The following is a 24,936-nucleotide window of genomic DNA, read 5'->3' as shown; positions in this document are numbered from 1 at the left end:
CTGTCCATCCATCTGTCGTGTCGTGTCTATTCACCCTCTCTCATCATGACATCCTTATTCTTCTGAGATTCAGCATGTGGCACAGGGATTGGGGAGTCTGTCACCCTGTTTGGGCAGAATTTGACTTTTGGCCTTTAACTTTTACCCAGAGAACACTTGAGGAGCAGGATGTCCAGTTTCCGGAACATTGGGCCTTCTGGTTAGTATTATTAGCCTGTGCTTCCCATTGGGCAGCCCCCAAGGCCCTCCCGGAAGCCCCCAGTTCCCATAGCAGCCTGGCCTTGCAGCTAGAACTGGGCCAGGTTAAGACAGGACTATATTTATGACAGCCAGAAATGGCTGTGATAAATATAGTATAAATATAGCCATTTCTTCTATGCCAATATTAAGTTACTGTCCTGAAGCTGGTCCAGCCAGGCCCCACCCTGACCTCAGGGGCCTGAATGGGTAGAGGGGGCACAGGGCACTCACCTCCCATGGCATCCCTATCCTCCTGAATCCAGTCCAGCCAGGCTCCACCCCTACCTAAGTGGGCACGGGGGCACAAGGCACTCACCTTCCATGGCGTCGGAGATGCCGCTGTCTCCGCTGCCGCTCTGCCTCGGGGCTCCCTTCTCCCCTTGCGATGTGTCCAGGCTGCCATTGCAGTCTTTGCCATGGGCTGGGTCCCCATCTGCCTCCCCACCTTCCAGAGCTTGGGCGGCCTTGGCCTGTAGACCAGCAAGAGTGACTGGCAGGAAGTCCAGCTCTGAGCCAGAGGGATGGACTAATTGACCCTCAGAGCTTCTTCCAGAGTCCTTCAGGGTGGCAGCCCCTCTTCCTGGCCTGTGTCAAACTTAGTGCAGGTGGGGGAGGGACCAACCTCCATGGTGGTGGGGGTGACAGGGTAGGGACCAAAGTGACTAAAGACCCTCTGCCCTGAAGACCCTTGACTCTGATGCCCTGACTAACCCTCCACTTGTTGACAGAATGAGAAACTGGTCAAGCTGCTCCCCGCGGCCTCATCAGGACCTGCCCTTCCCTCAGTATGGACCTATCCACTACCCAGAAAGCATCACAAAATCAGAAATATTTGAGCTGGAAGAATACTTCAGGTTTAGCTACTCCAGATTCCTTGTTATAGACAGGGAAACTGAGGCACAGAGCAGAGAAATGCTTTTTCTACTGCTTGGATCCCTCCATCCCCCTTCCACCAGCAAAGCTCCCAGCCCAGGGCCTTCTGCTCCTTCTGCCTCAAAACCCCTACCCCCGTACCCTCCCTCACCCTCGGCCCCCCAGGGAGAAGACAGTGGCAGCCCCGGCTGAGGGCAGGTAGAACCCTGGGTCCTCTATCTCCTTTCCCTGAGTCCAGACCTTCTCCAGCTCCTCCTGGTGCTTTTTGAACTTCTCAAGCATCTGCTGAAACTCCTCCTCTTTCTCCTTATCCTCAGCCAGGGTGGCCTCGTTCTGCTCAGCATATGCCATGGCCACCACGGCCAGGATCAGATTGATGAGGTAGAAAGAGCCCAGGAAGATGATGACCACGAAGAAGATCATGTAGGTCTTGCCAGCTGCTCGAAGGGTCTGGGAGTGGAGGGAGAGGGAGTGGAGGGGTCCCATGACGTCCACCTCCTTTGACCCAGTGCCCCTTTCCATACATCCATTGCTCGGAAGGGTAAGCAGAGCCCCTCCCTCACAGAGCCTGGGGGACTGATGGTCGTCATTGTCATGCTGAGCCATGTTCTGGGGAACTTCAAAATATCTACTTGGGACTCAAACGTTTCTGGTCTCCTGGCTCAGAGGAGGACCAAAGCCAGGCATCCTGTTATCAGAGAGCCAGGATAGAAAATTGGTGAACATGGGTTTGGGGTCAGCTTGAATTCTAGCTTTGCCACAGTGCCTGGCACCTAGTAAGAACTCAACAAATAGTAGCTATTATTATTATTTAATCTATTTATTTATTTATTTTTAGACGTAGTCTCGCTCTGTTGCCCAGGCTGGAGTGCAGCGGTGTGATCTCGGCTCACTGCAACCTCCACCTCCCAGGTTGAAGTGATTCTCCTTCCTCAGTCTCCTGAGTAGCTGGGATTACAGGTGTTTGCCACCAAACCTGGCTAATTTTTGTATTTTTTGTAGAGATGGGTTTTGCCATGCTGGCCAGGCTGGTCTCAAACTTCTGACCTCAAGTGATCTGCCTGCCTCGGCCTCCCATAGTGCTAGGATTATAGGCATGAGCCACTGCACCCAGCCAGTAGCTGTTATTATTTTTGTTATTGTTATCAACACCATCAATGTTAGAAACATCACACGGCATCAGAAGGCACTGTCACTCCAGGCTCAGCCTGCCTTCCCTGCAAACAGTAGAAGGCAAATAAAGTATGGGCAGCATCGAATTTCTGTCTTTCTTTTTTTTCAGACGGAGTCTCACTCTGTCACCCAGGCTGGAGTGCAATGGCGTGGTCTCGTCTCACTGCCACCTCCACCTCCCGGGTTCAAGCAATTCTCCCTCCTCAGCCTCCTGAGTAGCTGGGAATATAGGCGCGTGACACCATACCCGGCTAATTTTTGTATTTTTAGTAGAGATGGGGTTTCACTATGTTGGCCAGGCTGGTCTCGAACTCCTGACCTCGTGATCCGCCCACCTCTGCCTCCCAAAGTGCTGGGATTTCAGGCATGAGCCACCGCGCCCGGCAGGCAGCATTGGATTTCTAAGCTGCCCTACTGGCTATCATGAGGCCTAGGGGGTCCTGGGCTTGTGCCTGTGCTTGGCCCAGACCTTGGCTCTGAAAGCAAAGGTGTGGAAAGAATTAAAGCTGTGGCTTGGCTCAGGGCAGGTGTCCAGTTTCAGAGAGCACAAGCTCCTATAAGGGCACTGCGGGAGTCCATGAGGAGATGGCCCAGTTGGGGGGTTGGCCATCCTGTGGTAGGCTCCATCAGGCCCTGAAGAGGCTGCAGGGATGGAGTGGGAGTGGCTGTAGGGTTGGGGGGCAGGGTGGGGGCAGCTGTACCAGCTGGAAGAGGTTCTCCCAATAGTCCTGTGTCATGAGGCGGAAGAGAGCCAAGAAGGCCCAGCTGAAGGTGTCATAGCTGGTGTAGCCATAGTTGGGGTTCCGCCCGGTCTTGATGCACTCATAACCCTCAGGGCAGTGCCTAGGAATAGGACAGGGGGCTGGGTTTAGGGTGGGAGGAGCACTCTAGCTGGGGGCAGATAGGGACCCCAAGGGAAAAATTCCGTCAGTTCTGCCTGTGTCCCCCAAACAGAAAAGTATTCCATCCATGCCCACAGGTTTCCCTGCACTCCCATCCACCCCAGGTTCTCATCTCTAATCAGCTCCCACCTTCCAAGACCCCTGGGGCGCCTTTTCTGCATCCCTTAGCATCACTCACCCAGCATCACTGCTGTTCCCACAGAGCAGGGCATCGTTGGAGCCCTCCAGGAAGTAGAAGTTCCCTTTGGGAGTCAGAGGCCACAAAGGAGGCAAGTCACCCACATGGACACAGTGTGAGCACCTGCGCCCATTGCACACCTGTGGACAGGTCTGCGTGTACCACATAAACCAAATGGATGTTCCCTGGCTGCCTCTTCCCCGTCCTTTAAGGACAGCTCCAAGTTCCAAGGTCTCTGGGTAGGGACTCGGCAGGGAGCTCAGCTTGAGCCCTGTCAGCCCAGTGCCCAGTGTGGACGAAAAGTCATGACGCAGCAGCGGCACAGAGACAGAACGTGTACGTGTGTGCATGGGGCTATTGTGTACCTGTGTAGGGTCCCTGAGTGAAGGGTGAGTGGGGGCTGGAATCCAGGTGCCAGGGTGAGAAGGGTTACCTTTTCCTAATTTGCAAGAAGGCGCTATGTAGACTAACAGTGGCTGTGTGAGAATGTGTGTGTTTCTGGCATGTGTGCCTGTGAAGATGCATGTGTGAATAGGATGTGGGTGTGTGGGTGGGTGATGGTGACCCTGCCAGGATGTGAGCATGTGAAAATGTGGTGTGATGAAGGAGGACAGGGGGTGCACAGGTTAGGGAGTAGGAACTATAGACTCTTGCTTTGCATAGCGAGAGCTTTAGGATTTTTTTTTTTTTTTTAGACTGAGTTTCACTCTTGTTGCCCAGGCTGGAGTGCAATGGCATGATCTCAGTTCACTGCAACCTCTGTCTGCCAGGTTCAAGCGATTCTTCTGCCTCAGCCTCTGGAGTAGCTGGGATTACAGGCATGCGTCACCACGCCCGGCTAATTTTTGTATTTTTGGTAGAGACGGGGTTTCACCACGTTGGTCAGGCTGGTCTGGAACTCCTGACCTCAGGTGATCTGCCTGCCTCGCCCTCCCAAAGTGCTGGGATTACAGGCGTGAGCCACCGTGCCTGGCACTTTAGGGTTTTTAAAACAGTTTGCCATTTGTTGCTGCAGTAACCCTTTGAGGAAGGTATTGTTATCTTGATTTTATAGGTGAGGATTCGGAGGGCTGGGGAGATCAAGTGACTAGTCAGAGGTGACACAGGCTGCCAAGTGCTAGCTTTAAGCTCAGGTCCTCGCCATACTATTTGTCTCATAAGAAGTGGAGACAGGGCGGGGCGCGGTGGCTCACGCCTGTAATCCCAGTACTTTAGAAGGCCGAGGTGGGAAGATCACATGAGGTCAGGAGTTCGAGACCAGCCTGGCCAACATGATGTAACCCTATCTTTACTAAAAATACAAAAATTAATTGGGCCTGGTGGCACATGCCTGTAATCCTAGCTACTCGGGAGGCTGAGGCAGGAGAATCGCTTGAAGCCGGGAGGCGGAGGTTGTAGTGAGCTGAGATGGCACCTTTGCACTCCAGCCTGGGTGACAAGAGTGAGACTCCGTCTCAAAAAAAAAAAAAAAAGAAAATGTGGAGGCAGAGGCTACCCTAGGGACTGGGACAGGATCCCCCTTGCCCATCACCCCTCCCCATTCTTACCTTCATCACTGATGTAGGCGTCCCAATCAAAGGTATCATTGGTGGCCCAGCTTGCATGGCTGTTCCACGTGTCGTTGGCATACCATGAGTCATTGCCATACCACATCTCATTGCCATACCATGTGTCATTGCCATACCACGTGTCATTGCTGTACCACGTGGTGTTGGTGTCGTTGAACGGCGGGGGCCAGCGCACACACTTCTGCCTCAGGTTTCCCATGAAGAGCTGCAGTCCTACCAGCGCAAAGACGCTCAGGCAGAAGACAGTGAGGATCATCACATCCGACAGCTTTTTCACCGACTGGATCAGGGCCCCCACGATCGTCTTCAGCCCTGACCGCAGAGAGGGCAAGGATATTGGCAGGGGGCAGGGCAGGGTGATAACAGAGCCCCCGCGGCCCCCACCGCCAAGCTTTTTCCTACTCCATCTTCAAGGCTTGACTTACTGAGCACCACTACTTCCCCGAAGCCTTCTGAAATTAACCCCACCCTTCTCTGTTCACATCCTCAATCTGGAGCCCTCAAATGGCCACAGACGCTCAGCCACTAGGAGAATGAACTATAAAGACCTGATGGGCTGTTGCCTGACCTATAGAGCAAACAAAGGCATACAGCAGAGCTTAATACATGTCACTAGGTTAGCGCTGTCAAAGTGTGTTCAACAGAACGCTAATCTCCCATGCTGTGCCCTTAAAAAAGGGGCGTTGATAATGTTTGGGAAAAGCTGCGTTCTAGATTCTGCTCTTGGAGAGTCATTATGTAGTTGATCCTATCAAAGGCTCTGAAAAGTCCTGCAGAAATAAACAAAAACTTTATTTGTATTTATGTATTTATTTAGAGAGAGTCTCATTCTGTCACCCAGGCTGGAATGCAGTGGTGTGATCTTGGCTCACTGCAACCTCTGCCTCCTAGGTTCAAGTGATTCTCCTGCCTCAGCCTCCCAAGTAGCTGGGATTACAGCTGCGTGCCACCATACCCAGCTCATTTTTTGGTACTTTTAGTAGGGATGAGGTTTCGCTATGTTGGACAGGCTGGTCTCAAACTCCTGGCTTCAAGTAATCAGCCTGCCTCGGCCTCCCAAAATGCTGGGATTACAGGCATGAGCCACCTCACCTGGCCTATTAAACAAAAACTTTAATCCCACGTATCCTTAACATATTTGACCACAGAACCCTTTTCCTTAAAATGCCTAGTAGCACCCCAGGAACAGCAGAAGCTCTAGACTGACCTTGAAACATCATTATATTCTTTAGACAGACAAAGGCATAAACGATACTGAAATAGTCCCAGGGGCAGATTCCCATCACCTATGGAAGAGCCGTAACTTCTTCCTTGGGCCTAATCGTAGTGCCTCTTGCGTTAGTATGACTTCATTTCTTTTTCTTATCCTGATATGGAAAACAAGTGCTCGGCAGCCTCCTTATAAAAGCCCTCCTGCGCCCTGAGGATGCTGGCAGCTGGCACAGAGGAAAGGCAACACCGTCTTGGCTCAGTGGCCAATGTACAGTGTGGAATTTGGGAAGTGCTTCCTCTCCTGGGTCTCACACCTTCCTCGGCTGCAGTCAGAGGGCTTTAGACTAGAAGAGAGCTCAGGTACTTTCTTTCTTACTTTCTTTTCTTTTTTTTGAGATAGAGTCTCGCTCTGTCGCCCAGGCTGGAGTGCAGCGGTGTGATCTCGTCTCACTGCAACTTCTGCCTCCTCGATTCAAGTGATTCTCCTGCTCAGCCTCCCAGGTAGCTGGGATTACAGGCACGTGCCACCACGCCCAGCTAATTTTTGTATTTTGAGTAGAGACGAGGTTTCACCACGTTGGCCAGGCTGGTCTAAAAGTCCTGACCCCAAGTGATTCACCTGTCTCGGCCTCCCAAAGTGCTGGGATTACAGGTGTGGGCCACCACACCTGGCCTCAGGTACTTTCTCATATTAGGATTTAACAATTTCCCCTCTTCCCAGAGCCTGATCTCTATCCTTTTTCTTTCTCTCCTTTACTGGGAGAGAATCTCCAGTTTCTCCACATGCTCTTTTGCAGGTCTGAATGTTCGGATTCTATTGATTTCATGCTTGTTGATGCATTACTTTGGAACTGCTCTGACCTTATTGCTCAGCAGGTGCCTGGTGTGTTCCTAATTGAGCTCTCAGAGCTTGGACTTTTCCTCATGGAGCCTTTTTGTGTCTCTCTCTGCTCTGCTCTGTCTGCTTATTTTATTGAGCACACATGTATATATCACAAACCATGGGCCAGGGGCTGTGAGGGCCTTACAGATATTAAGGCATTTAATCCTTACAACAATCCAAGGAGTGGCACTATGAGTCGCCATATGCCACAGATAAGGAAACTGAGACATGGACAGGGCAAGGCACTTGCCCAAAGTTAAAGTTAGGAAGTGGTAGAGGTGAGAATTGAACCCAGGCAGTCAGGCTGCAGAATCTGTGCTTTTTTTTTTTTTGAGACAGAGTCTTGTTCTTTTTCCCAGGCTGGAGTGCAGTGGCAAAATTACAGCTCATAGCAGCCTTGATCTCCTGGGCTCAAACTATCCTCCCGCCTTAGCCTCCCAAGTAGCTGGGACTATAGGAGAGCATAACCAGGCCCAGCTAATTTATTTTATTTTATTTTATTTTGAGATGGAATCTCACTGTGTTGCCTAGGCTGGAATGCAGTGGCATGATCTCGGCTGACTGCCACCTCTGTTTCCCAGGTTCAAGTGACTCTCCTGCCTCAGCCTCTTGAGTAGATGGGACTACAGGTGCACACCACCATGCCAGGCTAATTTTTGTAGTTTTAGTAGAGACAGGGTTTTGCCTTGTTGGCCAGGCTGGTCTCAAACTCCTGACCTTAGTTGATCCACTTGCCTTGGCCTCCCAAAGTGCTGGGATTATAGGCGTGAGCCACCATGCCCAGCTGAGTCTGTGCTCTTAACCAACTTGCCATGCTGCCTCTCAAACGCCCATCCTTCCATATAGGACCCCATCTGCCCTCTGGTCACGTGGACCCCTCTATGTCCAGGCTGTGCTGTGAGTTCTACAAAAACACCAGCCTGGGAGTGTTGTGACACTGAGTCAGGTTCCAGGCCTGCGCATGGTACGGGGGTCTCTCAGCTCAGGCAGAGGGTCCCTGCACCTCCCCAGTACCTGGGATGACCGTGATGGTTTTGAGGGCCCGCAGCACCCGGAAGGTCCTCAGGGCTGAGATGTTGCCCAAGTCCACAAACTCTGTCAGGTACCTGGGTAGGGGGTGGAGGGGGGTGGGGACTGTCAGAGCCTGGGGTGGGTGGTAGGACAGAAATCAGGGCTCCTCCAGGCCTGGGATGAGGATTCCCAAGAAATTGGGGGTACCACAGGGTCTGGGGGGCAGGGCAGACACCCCCAAAGCTCCTCTGGGAGCCCAAGTGTTGGGAAGGACAGTGCAGGAGCTCTGGGGGAGTGGGGATGGCAAAGATAGCCCGGCTCACCCAGCACGTGAGGACCCATGGGTCTATGGGTCAGGGCTGCCTCATGTGATTATCAGGAGTCCATCAGGAGAGTGCTGAGCCAGACCCTGAGAATGGCAGCTTCTAGAATTGTGCAGCTCCCTATCTGCACAACTGACCGATGTCCCCTGCAGCCCTCAGCCCAGGCAGTTTCCCTCTTTAAGGCCTGGCCCCCTCCCCTCACCCACCCCAGCTTCAGGATGTCCTTGGGGCCCCTGCTCACGCCATCATGATGACACTGAAGTCCAGCCAGTTCCAGGGGTCCCGGAGGAATGTGAAGTCGTCGACACAGAAGCCACGGGCCAGTATCTTGATGAGGGACTCAAAGGTGTAGATCCCTGTGAAGGTGTACCTTGGGGGGAGAGGGCCGGCCGGGGCAGGCATGTCACCTGGGTAGGGATCAGTGTGGCAATGACAGACCCCCAGAAGGGAGGGACACAGAAATGAAATATGCCACTCAGGTGGCTAAGGACACTAGCGAGTGATAGCGTGGCCACCCCAGAGACTCAAGGTGTGGATGAGGGTCACAATGACAGTGTGTCTCCCTGAAAGACAAGAGCAGCACCACACAGAGGTGTAGACACCTGAGACGGGCTGTGTCCCAGGGCTGGGGAGCTCAGGGAGCAGGGAGACTTACTCCACATTCTTGGACCAGGGAGGCGGGTCACTCATGGTCATGAATACGCAGTTGGTCAAGATGGTGATCATGATGAACATGCTGAACAGCGTGGAGCAGGGTCAAGGAAAGTGAGGAAGCAGCTAGGATGGGAGGTGATGGAGGGTCTCCTGGGCCAGAGCACCCCATCTCGCCCATCCCTAACCCCTCCCGCCTCTCCCATCTTGGGCAGGATATGCATGAATGAGCACCTTGATGGCCCCGCGCCTGACTACGCTGAAGGGGCTCAGCAGGTAGAGAGCAGGTGTGGCGGAGAAGCGGAAGATGGCCTTGCCCTTGTTGAGTACGATGAAGGTCTAAGGTGGGAGAGAGGCTGTGAGACCCAGGGACAGACAGACAGGCAGACAGATGGATGGATGGCAGACAGACAGAGGAAGCCTTCCCAGGCCCAGACCTTCTTATTGCTGTAGTAGGGATCCAGGTCCTCCAGGGGGATGCCGATGACCTCCGGCGGGGGGTCTCCGTAGATCATGGGTAGGTTCTTGCCAGCCTCCAAGTCACTTCGTGGCTTCCGTTCGGGCTCCTCAATCTCCATCTGCTTGTTCCGCTGCAGCCGGGCCTCCTCCTCCACTGCCCGCTGTTCTATGGCTGCCAGTGACTCCCGGGTGAAGGGGCGCAAGCACTCAGGGCCCAGAGGCACCAGGGTGCACAGAGATGGTCTGGCCATCCTCGCATCCTGGGCTCAGAGACCAGAAGGGTGGCGGGTGGCCTGGGGAGCTGCAGTGCGCAGCCCCGGGGTGCTGGGCGGCCGCCCCTCCCTGGGTGGGCCGTCCACTCCTCACCTCCTGCTTGCCCAGTGGCCGAGCCGGGGAGGTGGGCGTGCAGACTCTATCAGGACTGGGAGATGTGCCAGCAAGGTGCTGCTGCTGCACAGGTGCTGGGCACAGAGCATCACCCCTGGCCCCCCACCACACTTTCCCCAGCAGTGGCAGGGGCTGCCCCCAGGACCGACGGCAAACCAACCAGATTCTTTGTGGCCTTGGGACTTGGGGCCAACACCCCAGTGCCTTCGACTGCCTCCTGGGCCCAAGCTCCGGGAACTGTGTGGCTTCAGCCTAATGGGACAGAGAGAGAACCACAGCTGGCTGTGCTCAGGCGACCTCTGGATAGGCCAGGATGAGGGGCCTGGTTTGGGGGTTAGATCAAAGTGGGACTGGCACAGGGACTTCACCCTGAGGGCCGACGTGGATCCTGATATTGGCCACCTGGAGATGTAGGTGGAGACCATGAAGGTGGCAGCCAGGCTCTGTGCAAAAAGGTTGCTGTGATTGATTAGTGATGTCTGCCAGGGGCGCAAGGAGGAAGACCGTGGTGCCTCTGCCTGTGTTTGCCATCCCTGGCCTGGAGGGAAGGGAAAAGAAAGATGGGGGTGGGTGTGGATTCCTCTTTCCTGACCTTTGGGGTACTTGGTGTTGGGCTGGGAGAGGGAAGAAGAAAGGGCCCTGGGCCCGGCAGGGGTCTCCTAGCAGTTCTCTCCCACAGCCTTGGGGGCCCTAGCCCACTGGGCAGGCAGGGTGAACTGGGAGAGGAACATTGCATCTGGAGAGCTGCAGGTGCTAACGTGGAAGAGAAGATGTACAGGGAAGGTCACAGGGACAAGGAGATGGACAACTCCAATGGTGGGGGCAGGGCTAGAGCTCCTGGGGACTGCTTTTGGCTGGTGGTCCCAGCACAAGCTGGATTGGGGGAAGGGGCATCCACAAGGAGCCTTTGATGCCTGTGAGCATTGTGTGGTCTGGGCCCCACCTGGCCCCTCTCCCCTTCTGCCCAGCCCTCCAGAGCCTCTTCCCTGTGGAAGGGAAGGGGGATCACTTATTGCAAATGGCCCTGGGGGAATGACCACATCAGCAGGCAGTTGCAGTGAGACCCCTGCAGACCAGCCGCACGCAGCCACTGCCAGACCCACATGGACAGACCTGGAGCCACCCCTGCACCACAGAGACCTGGACAGACCCCTAGAGACCCCCAAAGCCACACCTGAGGGTGGCCCTCTCCCAGTGGGCCTTGACCCCTGCAGCAGCGCCCCCGCCCTGGTCAGCACGGGCGCTTCTCAGGCTTGCTCAACAGGTGGGGAGGGTGGCCAGGGAGAGGCCAGAGCCACTGGGCAGAGCTGGCCACGCCCTTGTGCCTGGCTCCCCAGCTGCTCCCTACAGCACCCAGGGAGTCGTGTTTCCACGGGGATGACTCTGCTTATTCCTGCCAACCCTGCCCTCAGCTGCTCATTGGCCCCCGTCATGAGCGTGGGCGTGCATGTGCACACACTTGCACACACAGGCACATGCACGCACACCCGGCCTGCAGCCACCCCACATGCAGAACTTCCCAGTTGCATCTCACAGCTCTGTCATATACCTTGCCACCTTCCTCCCCATCACCCACTCCACGTACACCCCCACATGCTGCTTGTCACTACACAGAAGGCGCCAACCAGCCAGATGGCCTTGAAGAGACCCCAGGGCTGCTGTGCACCCACCCAGTCTGCAGTCCCTGCTGCGATGATCCTCCTGTCCTGATACTGCTCACTCTTTTCATTACAGGAGCCCAAGTAGGGCCACAAAAGCCCACAGACACATAGTCTGGCTCCCAACCCCAGCACTCGAGGAAATGACTCTCACCTGAGTCACCAGAGCTCCCCAGGGGACAGATCCAGTGTTTTCTTCCCCGCTGGCCCTCCTGAGCTTCCCACACCACACACCGCCTTTCTTCTTGGGAGCAGGACATCACCTGCGCGTCCGGCCACTCTCTCCAGCTCTGCTCTGGGACCTGCCCCTTCCCTGCCCCTGGAAGATGCTTCTTCTCTGGGTCCTGCTCTGCAGCCTGTTTTCTTTGCACAGCGCACACCTCTCCCTTCAAAATGTTCACTTCCTCCTAATTTCCTCTTCTCCTACTCCTCCATTACCCCTGAGGTCTGGCTGTTTTGTAATGTGAGGGGAAGAATGTCCTCATTGGTTCCACTTGCTGAAGCTGGCTTTGGTTGGTGGCTGCCCGAAGCATCTTGGTGGTAGATCTGGCCAGTTCCACACCCTACTGATGCTCCCTCTCCAGTGTCACTGCCCTCTCCACCCTCCACCCCTCACCTGTTCTGTTCAAATAACCTCCCCGAGTGGTGACATGCTCCTGTAGTCCCAGCTACGAAGGCAGGAGGATCCCTTAAGCTCAGGAGTTCGAGGCTGCAGTGAGCCATGATGGTGCCACTGTCCTCCAGCCTGGGTGACAGAGTGAGACCCTGTCTCAAAAACCAACCAAAGAAACACCTCCCACCAGGCTCTCCCCTAGACTGCCATAAATATTTGTAAAGTCACAAATTTCACCCCCTGCTTAAATCTTCAATGGCTTTCCACTGCTTAGGAGTATGTCCTAAGCCTTACCCAGGGCTCCCAAGGCCCTCTATGATCAGATCCCTACCTCATTGCCTACCCTTCCCGCATCCTCTGGCCATGCTACCTCCATTTTCACAAATGGGCCAAGCTGTTTTCCACCCCTCCGCCCTAACCCCCATGTCTTTGCTTGTGGTTTGCTCTCCTCCCAGAGCACCCATCTTCTTTGTCTCCCTGGAAAGCTTCCATTCATCTTTCTAGACTCAACCCACACAAGGACCACCTGCTCCAGGAAGCCCTCCCTGGGTATCCTGGCTGGGTGGAACTCTCCCCTTGTTTGTGTCACCAGCTCAATAAAAGTTTATCAAATGAATAAGTGAGTGAATTACAGGGACACTCCACCTTAGCTCTTTTCTCCTTTAAGCATACCCTGAACCTAAATCATAACCAGAAACCATATCGCCTCTGAAATCACCACTTCAAACTCTTCCTTTGCCCCTGCCACCTTCTCAGCTTCTGGCTCAGGGGCCCGGTTGCTATAATCTTTGGGCACCTTCAGTTCTTTGACCCTGCACTTTCTCCCTTTCCATCCACTTCTGACTTCATGTCCCTCCTCATCTAGGCTTACTTAGAAGATCATCATTCTGGCCCCTCCTCCACAGCTCCCAGGGAGAGATCCCAGAAGGAGGGATCTCTCTCCTTCTATCACACTGTCCTGGGGAACCCCTAACCTGCATGTCCCCAGCTCTGCTTTTCCAAAGTCAGCCCCGAGCTGGAGAAATGTGGCTGGGGAAATGGTATGACTAGGCTGAGCTCACCTTAAATTCATGGTCACATACTCTGGGTTTGTCCTCAATCCTGCCAGCCCTGTAGTGTGGATTTTTCTGGTAGGCTCACTTTTCCACTTTTTGGAAACAATATTTCATGCCTTCTCCTCTTTCCTCAGACCTCCGCACTCCTCCCCATGAGCCTCCCAGCTGATGGTCTTCCCTGAGGAAGGAAGAACCACCACACACACACTGTCAAATCCACAGAACCATCTCCCCATCCCACCCCGTCTTCCTCTATCCTGTTAGAATAATAATAATAAGCAACGGTCAGGCTTTCCTGGGGCTCAGGACCCCAGCCCCTCTTGCTTCTCAAAGACCTCTCCAGGTGTCCTCTCTCTACTGCCCATCCACCTCTCCCCATCTGTGAACAGACTCTAGTGTCCCCCACTTTAAAAACAATGGCAGTGGTGACAAAACTATTCTCCTGACCCCACACCTCCCTGCATCTATTGCCCTATTTTTCTTTCCTCTTCACAGTAAAACTTCTTGGAAAGTGTCTACACCAGCTGTCTTGACTTCCTTACCTTTCATTCTCTCCCCAATCCATTCCAACCTGGCTTCCCTTTCCCCCTCAACTGAAACTACTTTTGTCAAGTCACTAACACCCTCCCTGCTGCCAAGTCCAGTGAACACGCTTCTGTCCTCAGCTCCCAGAGCATCTCAGAAGCATGCAGCCCAGTTGGCCACAGCCCCTTTCTGGAAGCACCTGATTCTCGCAGCCTCCATGGAAGCTGCTTGCTGTTTCCCTTCCGCATCCCTGGCTGCTCCGTATCACTTTCCTCTGCTTGTCCTGATTTCTCTCCCCAATCTCTAAAGTTTTTCAGGTTCGAGCTGGTTCAGGGTGGCATCATTCCTATGACTATAAATAATGTCGTGGGGCCAGGCACGGTGGCTCACGCCTGTAATCCCAGCGCTTTGGAAGGCCAAGGTGGGAGGATCATTTGAGCCTAGGAATTGGAGACCAGTCTGGGCAACATAGTGAGACCCTGTCTCCACAAAAAACAAAATAATTAGCTGGGTGTGGTGGTGTGTGCCTATAGTCCCAGCTATTCGGGAGGCTGAGGCAGGAGGATCACTTGAACCCACGGAAGTGGAGTCTGCAGTGAGCTGTGATTGCGCTACTGCACTCCAGCCTCGGCGATAGAGTAAGACTGTGTCTCTAAAAATCAATAAATACAATAAAATAATAAATTAATTATAAAATAATAAGTTCATGAATAAAATAATAGTAATGTCATGGGAATGTGATAAACATTTCCCTTGAAGTCCAGGCTGGTATATTCAACTGCCCCCGGACGGCTCCACCGGGATGGCTCACACCCTCCCAACTGCAATCAGACATTTGCATTTTCCACTGTTCCACCCTTCAACCCAGGAAATGGCATCACTGCTATTGGCTGCTCAAATAAAAAATTAAGGTGTCTCCCTGAATTCTCCTTTTCCTTCACCTTCCATGCCCAGCCTGTCCAAAGTTCTATTAATATCATCTCCAACATACTCCTATACTTGACATTTTTCCATCTCCCTGGGTCCATACCACAATAGTCTCTTACAATAGCCTGTTTCCTGCTATCTGCTTTTGCGCACACGCCCTCCGAATCAGTCCGCTAAAATAGCTATTGGTCTTTTAAAAACAAAAACTAGTCATGCTGTTTCTCCTTTTAAAATTCTCCAGGCTGGGCACGGTGGCTCATGCCTGTAATCCCAGCACTTTGGGAGGCTGAGGCAGGTGGATCACCTGAGGTCAGGAGTTCAAGACCTACCTGACCAACATAGTGAAACCCCGTGTCTACTAAAAATACAAAAATTAGCTGGGCGTGGTGGCGGGCACCTGTAATCCCAGCTACTCAGGAGGCTAAGGCAGGAGAATCACTTGAACCTGGGAGGTGGAGGTTGCAGTGAGCCAAGATCACACCACGGCATTCCAGCCTGGGCGACAGAGTGAGACTCTGTCTCAAAAAAACAAAACAAAACAAAACAAAATAAAATATAATAAAATAAAATTCTCCAGTAATTTCTTGTTGCATGTAGAGTAAACCTAACCTTACCGTAGTGGCCTCTCTGGCCTGGTGATCGAAACTTTCACCTTTGTCTCCTGATCTGCTCCCTTGTCTCTCTACTCCAGTCCCACTGGCCTCCTTCCAGCTCCTTGACCACTGCGCTGGCTCCTGCTCTTGGCCTCCACCCAGCTCCTGTTCCCCCTAGGTCCCTCTTTCCTCTCCCCTTTCACGTGGTTTTTCCTTCTCATCCCTCTGTGCTAAGCTCAAACGACCCCTCTTCCAAGGGGCCTTCCTTCTCCTTTACTCCCCGTCACAGGCCCCTGTATTTTCCTTGACATCATATATCATAATTTGTAATCACTCGCTTATTTGCCTTATGTATTTTTCTGTCACCCTCACTAGGCTGAAACACCAAGAGAGCAGCGACTGTATCTGTCTTGGTTGCCCTGGCCAGTCCCAACACTGTGCACACAGTAGGCACTTAATAAGTGTCTGTTGAATGAATGAGCAAATGGGGCCTTGGATACAGACCTTTCCAGGGACACAATGGATTCTGATATGTTTTGTTGATTCATTCATTCATCCACCCATTTATTCATTCTGTTTGTGGGCTGGAAGCTGAGCTGGGCATGAGCAGGACAGAAAGCTGCCACAGCTGACAGTCCTGGGGGAGGTGGACGTGGCACACGGCGGCCGAGACACAAGGAGAAGGTGAGGCCTGCCCTCAAGAGGGGAGTTGACTGTGTTTTGGGAGTTTGAGTGGATGAGGGTTACTTCCAAGTAGGGGAAGGAAAGATGTGGCTTTTCAGTTGGGCCTCAAAGGATGAGTGAGTTAGGAACACAGGGAAATGGAGGGGAAGGACATCCCCGGGGACAAGAAGAGCCAGAGCAAAGACAGAGGCAGGACGCAGGGAACTCACTCATGTGTAGCACAGAAGCTGTTTAGGGGCTTGGGGGCAGGGAAGATGGCAGCTGGGCCAGGGCTCGCTGAAGGCCTGAGGGTCTGGACTTCAACCTGCCGCCTTGGAGAGCCCCTCACAGGGCAGGTGGGCTGGGGTGGTGCCATCACTGGCAGCATGTGTGGTCCGCTGGCCCACAATTTCCGTGTGTCTAGAATAGAGAGCATGAGCTGTGTTGTTTCAACAGGCAGCAGTGGAGGAATGGAAGGACGTCTGGGATGTACGAACTGTGACTTCCTGGCAGGGACAAAGCACCAACAAAGCTCCCAGAGATAAGGCAGGTGATGGGCTGGCCATCTCCTTGTGGGTCCCTAGGCCACAGGCAGGAGTAATGGGGGCCAAGATGACGGCTCCCGCTCTCCTTCCACTCGCCTCCACCCCTGGGTTATCCCCTGAGATGTGGCAGCTGAGGGTCTGGGGGAGCTCCAAGCAACCTCCTCCCAGTGAATTTAAGAATGTTGGAGTCTGCCGGGCACGGTGGTTCACGTCTGTAATCCCAGTACTTTGGGAAAGCGAGGGAGGAGGACTGCTTGAATTCAGGAGTTCAAGACCAGCTTGGGCAACATAGCAAGACCCCGTCCCTACTAAAAAATGAAACAAATTAGCCAGGGATGGTAGCACGCGCCTGTAGTCTCAGCTACTCGGGAGGTGGGGTGGGAGGATCACTTGAGCTGCAGTGAGATACGATTGTGTCACTGCATGCCAGCCTGGATGACAGAGTGAGACTCTGTCTCAAAAAAAAAAAAAAAAAAAAAAGAATGTTGGAGTCACAAGGACTTGAGAGCAACATTTTGCAGATGGAGAAACTAAGGCCCAGAGAGGATCAGGACCCACCCAGAGCTCACATATTTATTCATTCAACAAACATTTTCTGAGCACCTGCTACAGTGTGCTGGGCTGTGGTCTGGGTGCCAGGGCAGACTGCAGCAGTGGCAAAGTCCCTGTCCTCACTGAGCTTGCATTCCAGAGGGAGGGGGCAGGCAGTAAATAGGGAAGCAAATAAGATAATTTTAGAGAGTGATAAATGAGAGGCTGAGCCAAGACTCAAACCCAGCTCCTCAGGAGCCAGGGCTGGAGTCCGTTTCACAAGCGAAAAGTCCGGTGGAACCTCCATTGAAATGGACGTTTGGGCGGAAGTGGTGGGCAAATTCAGGCCGTCCTGGGGGCCTGGAAGTGCTGAGCAGACAGGGATGGGGTGGGGGAGGAGGGGTTGGGAATCAGAGAGCCAGGCTGGGGCCAGCTGTCTGCGGGCAGGGAGCCGAGGCTGAGGACGCTGGAGGGCGAGGCAGCTCTTCTCTGGAGTGGGTCCAGCCCTGCATTGTCTCTCTCTGTGGTGCAGCCAGATCGGAACACCCAATTCCAGATATAGTCTGATCACAGAGGCCTTTTCTCCCTGGCCTGGACACCCTTTATATTCATTCATTCCGGGATGGCATCACTTCTTCCGCAGCCCAAACAAAGGTGGGGTTTGCAGTCACTCCTAGGTCTTTTCCTCATGAGCTGTAATCTAATTAGGTCTTCCCCTTCTTATGCACTGTGCAACTGATTTTTTTCTTTTAAACCCATGTGCACCTCACAAAATATTAGCATCTTGAATCCAACAATGTATGAAAAGAATTATACACCATGACCAAGTGGAATTTATCTCAGGTATGCGAGGCAGGTCCAACATTTAAAAATCAGACTGGACACATTGGTTTATTCCTGTAATCCCAGCACTTCGGAAAGCTGAGGCGGGCAGATTGCTTGAGCACAGTTCAATGACAACCTGGACAACATGGTGAAACCTCAACTCTACAAAAAGTACAAAAAGTTGGCTGGGTGTACTTTTTGTACATCGTGGCGCCCACCTATAGTCGCAGCTAACCAGGAAGCTGAGGTGGGAGGATCACCAGAGCCCAGGAGGTCAAGGCTGCAGTGAGCCGTGATCACACCACTGCACTCCAGCCTGAGTGACAGAGTGAGACCTTGTCCCCCCCCAAAAAAAAAAAAAATCAACTAATGTAATCCATCACATCAACAGGCTAAAGAAGAAAGATCACATAATTATATCAATAGATACAGCAAAAGCATTTGACAAAATGCAACTCCCATTCATGATGAAGTCTCAGCAAACTAGGAGTAGAGGGGAACTTCCTGAAGTTAACAGAGTGTTTACCAGGAAACCTACAGCTAACATTGCTTTGTTTTTCTTTTCTTTTCTTTTTTTTTTTTGAGACAGAGTTTCATTCTTGTTGCCCAGGCTGGAATGCGATGGAGCAATCTCGGCTGCAACCTCTGCCTCCTGGGTTCAAGAAATTCTCCTGCCTCAGCCTCCTAAGTATCTGGGATTACAGGCATGCACCATCATGCCTGGCTAATTTTGTATTTTTTTTTTTAGTAGAGACCAGGTTTCACCATGTTGGTCAGGCTGGTCTCGAACTCCTGACCTCAGGTGATCCACCCACCTCGGCCTCCCAAAGTGCTGGGATTACAGGCATGAGCCACCACGCCTGGCCTAACATTGCTCTTAATGGTGAGAAACTCAAAGCTTTCCCACTAAGATCATGAACAAGGCAAGGCTGTCCCCTCTCACCACAGCTTTCCAGCATCGGACAGGAAGTCCTAGCTAATGTAATAGGACAAGAAAAGGAAATAAAAGGTATTCTGACTGGGAAGGGAGAAATAAAACTATCTTTGTTCACAAATGATGTGATTGTCTAAGTATAAAAGCAGAATCAACACGAAAATTTCTAGTACTAATCATGATAACAGCAGGGTTGCAGGATACAAGGTTAATATAAATCCAGGTGCAAGATTTTACATCTTCCTTTACTTAAGTTCCTTTTGCTCATTGCACCTCTTCACCTCCAGTCCTCTGAAGGTCAGCTGGATCTTGATTTTCTTTCAGTTCAAGGCCATCCCTCACAGCTAAGTGTCTCTGATCCTGTCCTAAATTATTGGCCAGGCAAAGCTCAGGACAGATCTCCCTCCCTATCCCCATTATATCCTTCTAGAACCTTCCCTCATGGGACAACTAGACTTTTGGCAAGAGTTCTTCAAACATCCAGAAATCCACCCAGCTGAAGTGCATCAGCCTGAAATCCCCCAAGTGGTCTCAGCCATGCCTCTGCCAGCCTGGAATATAAAAGCCACTGTAGGGGCCTGTCGTGGGGTGGAGGGAGGGCGGGAGGGATAGCATTAGGAGGTATACCTAATGTAAATAACGAGTTAATGGGTGCAGCACACCAACATGGTACATGTATACATATGTAATAAACCTGCATGTTGTGCACATGTACTCTAGAACTTAAAGTATAATAATAATAAAAAAAAGCCACGGTAAGGTACTAATATGGTTTGACTCTGTGTACCCACCCAAATCTCATCTTGTAGCTCCCATAATTCCCACATGTTAGGAGGGACCCAGTGGGAGATAATTGAATCATGGGGGTGGATCTTTTCTGTGCTGTTCTCATGATACTGGATAAGTCTCATGAAAATCTGATGGTTTTAAAAATGGAAAGTTTCCCTGCACAAGGTCTCTCTCTCTCTCCTTTCACCTGCTGCCATCCACGTAAGATGTGACTTGCTCCTCCTTGCCTTCCGCCATGACTGTGAGGCCTCCCCAGCCATGTGGAACTGTAAGTCCAATAAACCTCTTTCTTTTGTAAATTGCCCAGTCTGGGTATGTCTTTATCAACAGCATGAAAACTAATACAAGTACTCTTTTGGAAGATTGAGAATGAATGTAATCTGCCCCTCACTGCCTTCCCTGTTAACTCCAGGGCACATCCTTCCAGATGCAGAGGTGGCGGGTTGCTTGCTGGCCTTGCTCAGGCACCAGCCACCTCCCCTCTTGCCAACCAAGCATGCTCTTCATCTCTAGCAAAGCTACTAGCCACCCACAAGGATCTAGCTGTTTTCTCTATGGATTGGGAGCAAAATGATCCAGTGCCATCTGTGGCCAGTGGAGACCCCACCCCCACCCCCAAGCTTCACCTGCAGTGGGGGCTCAGAATTGGAACTTCCTGGGAGTCTGAAACAGACCAGACTTCTTTTTCCTGGCCAAAGACAGCACCGGGTATCCGGGTGGCCCACTTCCCAAATTCCTATGTTCCTGCTATGGCCCAGCTCCAGGAGTGAAAAATCCACCCCTATGTCCCCCGGGTTGTAAGTCTCAAGTCACAACATTTTCTCAGCTAGGGCAGGCTGGGGGTGGGGACAGGAAGGGGGTAGCTGTATTGTTTCTCTGCCAGCACTTGGGGCCTGGAGAGGAGGAAGAGTGGCCTGTGCCTTGGCAGGCAGGGGCCTAGAGGAAGTCACCCCAGGTGGCCCTCCCCTCCTGGCCTGACACTCTGCAGAGGAAATCTGCTCTGAGAGACTTTGGAGGGAGGCCTGGAGCCAGGAGCCTCGGATGGAAACCTCCAGACACTCAGAGGCCCAGAGAGTTCCGGAAACCAACTGGGGTGATGTGGGGGTGGGCTCCTGCGTGAGGGGTGGGCTAAAGCTGATTGCATTTTCCATGGGGGCTCACTGGGTCAGAACAAGCCTCCCTGTTTTAAGCTCCTGATTCAACCGGACTAATAACTTGTTCTACCCAAGGGATAAGAGTAACAGTGGTGGCCATGTTTATTTTGCACCTACTGTATGGTTGGTTTCCTATTCAGGATGCATGGGCAGGCCCTCCTTTCACGATCAGCCCCATTCCCTGACAATTTCCAAAGGCTCTCCAAGAACACTGGTTAGTTTTTGTTTGTTTGTTTGTTTGTTTGTTTTTTTCGAGACAAAGTCTTACTTTGTCACCCAGGCTGGAGTGCAGTGGCACGAACGATCTCGGCTCATTGCAACCTCTGCCTCCCGGGTTCAAGCGATTCTCTCTGTCTCAGCCTCCCAAGTAGCTGGGATTACAGGTGCCCACAACCATGCGTGGCTAATTTTTGTTGGCCAGGCTGGTCTTGAACTCCTGGACTCAAGTGATCCACCTGCCTCGGCCTCTCAAAGTGCTGGGATTACAGGCATGAGCCACCGCACCCTGCCAACTGGTTAGTTTTTCCCCAACTTTCTTCCTCCTCTCCCAAACCTGACCCTTTTCCTCTACCCAGAGTGCTTCTAGCAGGCTCAGGTCTGATGAAATAAAAGCCCACAAACATGCTGGTTGGGTTTCAGGCACCGTGCCCACTTCCCACTAACTTCTCCCAGCTCATCTGTTGGCCCCAGAAGCCTTTTCTCCCCAGACACAAGGTTCCAGAGTGGGTTTCTCCTCCCAAGTCTGAGCCTTAAGTTAAAAGAATTTGTTGTAAGATGCGGAATTCTGAGCTTCAGTCAGCTTGGGAAAGATTTTCCATAGCGTGGGAGGGGCTGGTTTCTGGCCCCCAAATCTCTGTGCAGTCACCTGTAGTGCTGACGTGCACAGGCCCATGAGGTGGAGGCTTAAGAAATATTTCTAGATGAAAAGTTATCACGGACAAGTTCATTTGGAGCTTATCACGTGCCAGGCACTGTTCCAGGGACTTCGCTTTCATCATCCTAGCTAACCAGCGGTGGAGCCAGGACTTGAACGCAGCTCTCTCTCATGCCAAGCCCCTGCGCCTGCTACTACAGACTCGGCCTCCCTCCAGCCCCTTGGGGAACTCGGCTGGGCATAGCTGCCCTCCCTCAGCACGGGGCCCGCCCAGGTTGAGGTCCCACTCAGTTTGCTCCCTGGACCGGCCTGACTCTCAACCATCTATCCCCTTCGAAGGGCAGACCAGATCCTTGGGCCAAGCCCCTGAGAGGTGTGGGCTGGGGTCGGCATCTGGTAGGCCCTGGCAGGGTCGTGCTCAGGCCTCCTGGGGTTTTGTGCTGGGAGCTGTGTGTGGGAGGGGTCAGTGGGGGGAAGAGAACCACAGGTCAATTTGCACCAATTCACCCTCATATATCCCCTGACCCCCATATGGCCTACTTAGATGCATGCACATGCCCTCGCCAGTGTATACACACACACAGGCACACACATACTCTCACACACACACACACACTCTCACACACACACACACACTCACACACACACACACACACACACTCATTGCCTCTATGAGTCATTTCCCAGCTGCTCAAAAGGGTGGGGAGGCTAATTTGTTCCACTCAGGCCCAGGGCTTCCTGCCCTCTGTTGGCTTGGATCTTTCTTTTACAATATTTTCTACAGATAGGGTCTAACTATATTGCCCAGGATGGGCTCAAACTCCTGAGGTCAGTTGATCCTCCTGCCTCAGCCTCTCAACTAGCTGGGACTACAGGTGTGTACCACCATGCCTGGCATCAGATCTTTTTAAGGAGCCCCTGAGCATGATGGCCCCCCAAACTGGTGTGTGCACATCCTCTACACACACATCTAAGCCCACCTCCCCTGCCCTTAGACACATCGCCCCTGAACATAGAGCCACCTCCCTTCCCCTGCTTGCTCCTCAAAGCAGTGGGTCCACGGAGAGGCCACCAAGAGGCCTGCTCACACCTGATCCTGGGCCTGGAGAACTCCAGGCAACCTGGCTCCCCATTCCCTCCATCTGTCCCCAGCCATCCAGGGAGGGTGGGTTTCGAGTCTTCCCGACTTGAGACAGGAGAGCTGGGGGCACAGTCACCAGCACTAGAGAAGAGGCTTTTCAGTAACAGCCTGAAACCTGGAGGAAGGAAAGGCTGACACCCAGCTCCCCTGCTCCCACGACCACGAGCACGCCCCCTTCAGGAGCTGCGCCCTGCCGCTCGCTCTGGGAAAGTCCTCCACTGCAGAAAGTACTCCGGGGGTGTTTCCTCCCCAGCTACTCTTTGGAGAGCCTTCTCCAAAGCTAGACTGATCACGAACTTGCCAACCTCAAAAAAAGCTAAGTGTTGACAGCAGAGCTTACTGAAAGGTGGGCTGGAAGGACCCTGCTCTGCCGCTCTGGCGTCATGGCCATCATGGCCACATCTGCAAACCACAGGCCTTCATGGAAGGGGCTCTGCAGTCCACTTTATAGAAGGACCCTCACCCAGCCGGACATGGTGGCTCAAGCCTGTAATCCCAGCACTTTGGGAGGCTGAGGCAGGTGGATCACTGGAGGTCAGGAGTTAGAGACCAGCCTGGTCAACATGGTGAAACCTCATCTCTACTAAAAATACAACAACAACAAAAAAATTAGCTGGGTGTGGTGGCGGACGTCTGTAATCCCAGCTACTTGGGAGGCTGAGACAGGACAGTCACTTGAGCCTGCGAGGTGGAGGTTGCAGCGAGCCGAGTTTGCACCACTGCACTCCAGCCTGGGTGAAAGAGTGAGACTCTATCTGAAAAAAAAAAAAAAAAAAAAAAAAGGTCCCTCACCCAGGGGAGACCAGATAGGGAAAAAAAGCCCATCCCTGACCCCCCAGCTCCAAAGGGTGCCCAGAACTGAACAAAGCCATCCTTCTTGTAACTCTTTCTCTCTTCTTTTCCCTGGGATGAGACATTTTATGTCAGGGTCACAGACTGGCAATAGCCACAATAATACTGTTGAACACGTATGTAGAGCTGGTTACATGTCAAGCGCTGTTCCAGGCACCTCACATGTCCACGAGCACATTAAATTCTCACCCTGATCCTGTTATCACCCCGATTTGACAGATGAGGACACTGAGGGACAGGGGAGATAAGTAACTCACCAGATGGTATTTACATAGTAAACTGGGATTGGAAGCCTGGCCCTCAGGGTTTGAAAGAAACTTGGGCTCTTAATCAGGAGGTGGACCGTGACCTTCAAGCACCTATGGGGTAGGTGAGGGTGCCTGGTTTCACAATCCAGTTCAAAAACAGGATGGGGACCAGCAACTATTGGAGTTTCACTCTTTCCTTTTATGCGAGGGCTCTTGGCAGAGGGCCCTGCCCGGGCACTGTGGCTTCCCCACCACCCCTACTGTCCCTGGGTTCCTTGAGCCCCCCTCTCTCCTCCAGCAGCCCCATCCCCCCAACAAGGGCTGTTGACTGAAAACTGCGGGGAATAAAAATAGCTGTTGCTGATGAGGCAGAATGGGGGCCAGAATGCATGAAAGGCTGGGGTGAGGGTGCTGCAGGGAACCTGGGATCCCCCAGCCCCAACGAGCACCTTCCAATGCAGCCACGGGGGACCTGGCCTGTCCCTGCCACAGCAGGGCTGGGGACCCCTGCCGAAGTCACCAGAACTGCTGGGAGCCCCACATCTGCCCCAGCCGCAGGGCTGCCCATGAGACCCACTGCCCTCTGCCCCCACCCTGCCTTGCACCAGTCAGCTTCCTCCCCAGGGAGCGGGGGCCTTGGCTTCTGTGGACAGAGCCCTGTCCACTCGTGAGCTGTGCGCCCCGGGGAAGTGACAGGAGTCAAGGGCCTGACTGTTTCTATAACCTGTTCCCTGGTCCTTGACACCCTCCTCCAGCGTCCCCTCCCTTCTCCCAAGCTGCTCTCTGAGGCCTCAGGGCCAGATTTTCCGTTTGGAGAGAGCCTTTCCACTTCTCCCTGAAGGTTCCAATCCTTCCTGCCTCTCTGGTTATGCCTCCTCCAGGAGCCTTCTCAGAACCCCGCCCCTGCCCTGAAGATGCACTGTCCCCACCCCCACCACCATCAGATCTGTCCTCCTTTCTGATGGCCAGAGTTGCCCCCAAAAGGCAGACACCTTGTCAGAACCACCCCAACACTTGATAAGGAGTTCCATGCCTTCAGCATCAAACTCGGGGCTTCCCTAGGCCTGGCCTGGGGTCATGGCAGAGACCCTGGCGACGTTAAGTCAGCAGAGCAGGTCTCGACCAACACTCAGGCCAGCCTTGAGCTGA

At 53.0% G+C, this 24,936-nt stretch overlaps 1 protein-coding gene across 1 annotated transcript in view; it reads right to left on the bottom strand.

Annotated features, from left to right (window-relative positions):
* SCN4A (sodium voltage-gated channel alpha subunit 4) overlaps nucleotides 1–9,813 on the bottom strand; it is a 34,397-nt gene extending 24,584 nt beyond the window's left edge. The window contains exons 1-10 of the mRNA XM_063706191.1: nucleotides 9,452–9,813; nucleotides 9,235–9,353; nucleotides 9,019–9,108; nucleotides 8,605–8,733; nucleotides 8,044–8,135; nucleotides 4,914–5,246; nucleotides 3,367–3,430; nucleotides 2,988–3,129; nucleotides 1,354–1,563; nucleotides 557–710 (exon numbers count right to left, since the gene is read on the bottom strand). Coding sequence (XP_063562261.1) covers nucleotides 557–710; nucleotides 1,354–1,563; nucleotides 2,988–3,129; nucleotides 3,367–3,430; nucleotides 4,914–5,246; nucleotides 8,044–8,135; nucleotides 8,605–8,733; nucleotides 9,019–9,108; nucleotides 9,235–9,353; nucleotides 9,452–9,724 — 1,606 coding nt within the window. The 5' untranslated portion in view covers nucleotides 9,725–9,813. The remainder of the gene's footprint in view (nucleotides 1–556; nucleotides 711–1,353; nucleotides 1,564–2,987; nucleotides 3,130–3,366; nucleotides 3,431–4,913; nucleotides 5,247–8,043; nucleotides 8,136–8,604; nucleotides 8,734–9,018; nucleotides 9,109–9,234; nucleotides 9,354–9,451) is intronic.
* Between the last annotated feature and the right edge of the window lie 15,123 nt (nucleotides 9,814–24,936).

This window comes from Gorilla gorilla, chromosome 4 (assembly GCF_029281585.2).
Source record: "Gorilla gorilla gorilla isolate KB3781 chromosome 4, NHGRI_mGorGor1-v2.1_pri, whole genome shotgun sequence".
Classification (NCBI taxonomy): domain Eukaryota; kingdom Metazoa; phylum Chordata; class Mammalia; order Primates; family Hominidae; genus Gorilla; species Gorilla gorilla.
This window is presented reverse-complemented; position numbering and strand designations above follow the sequence as displayed.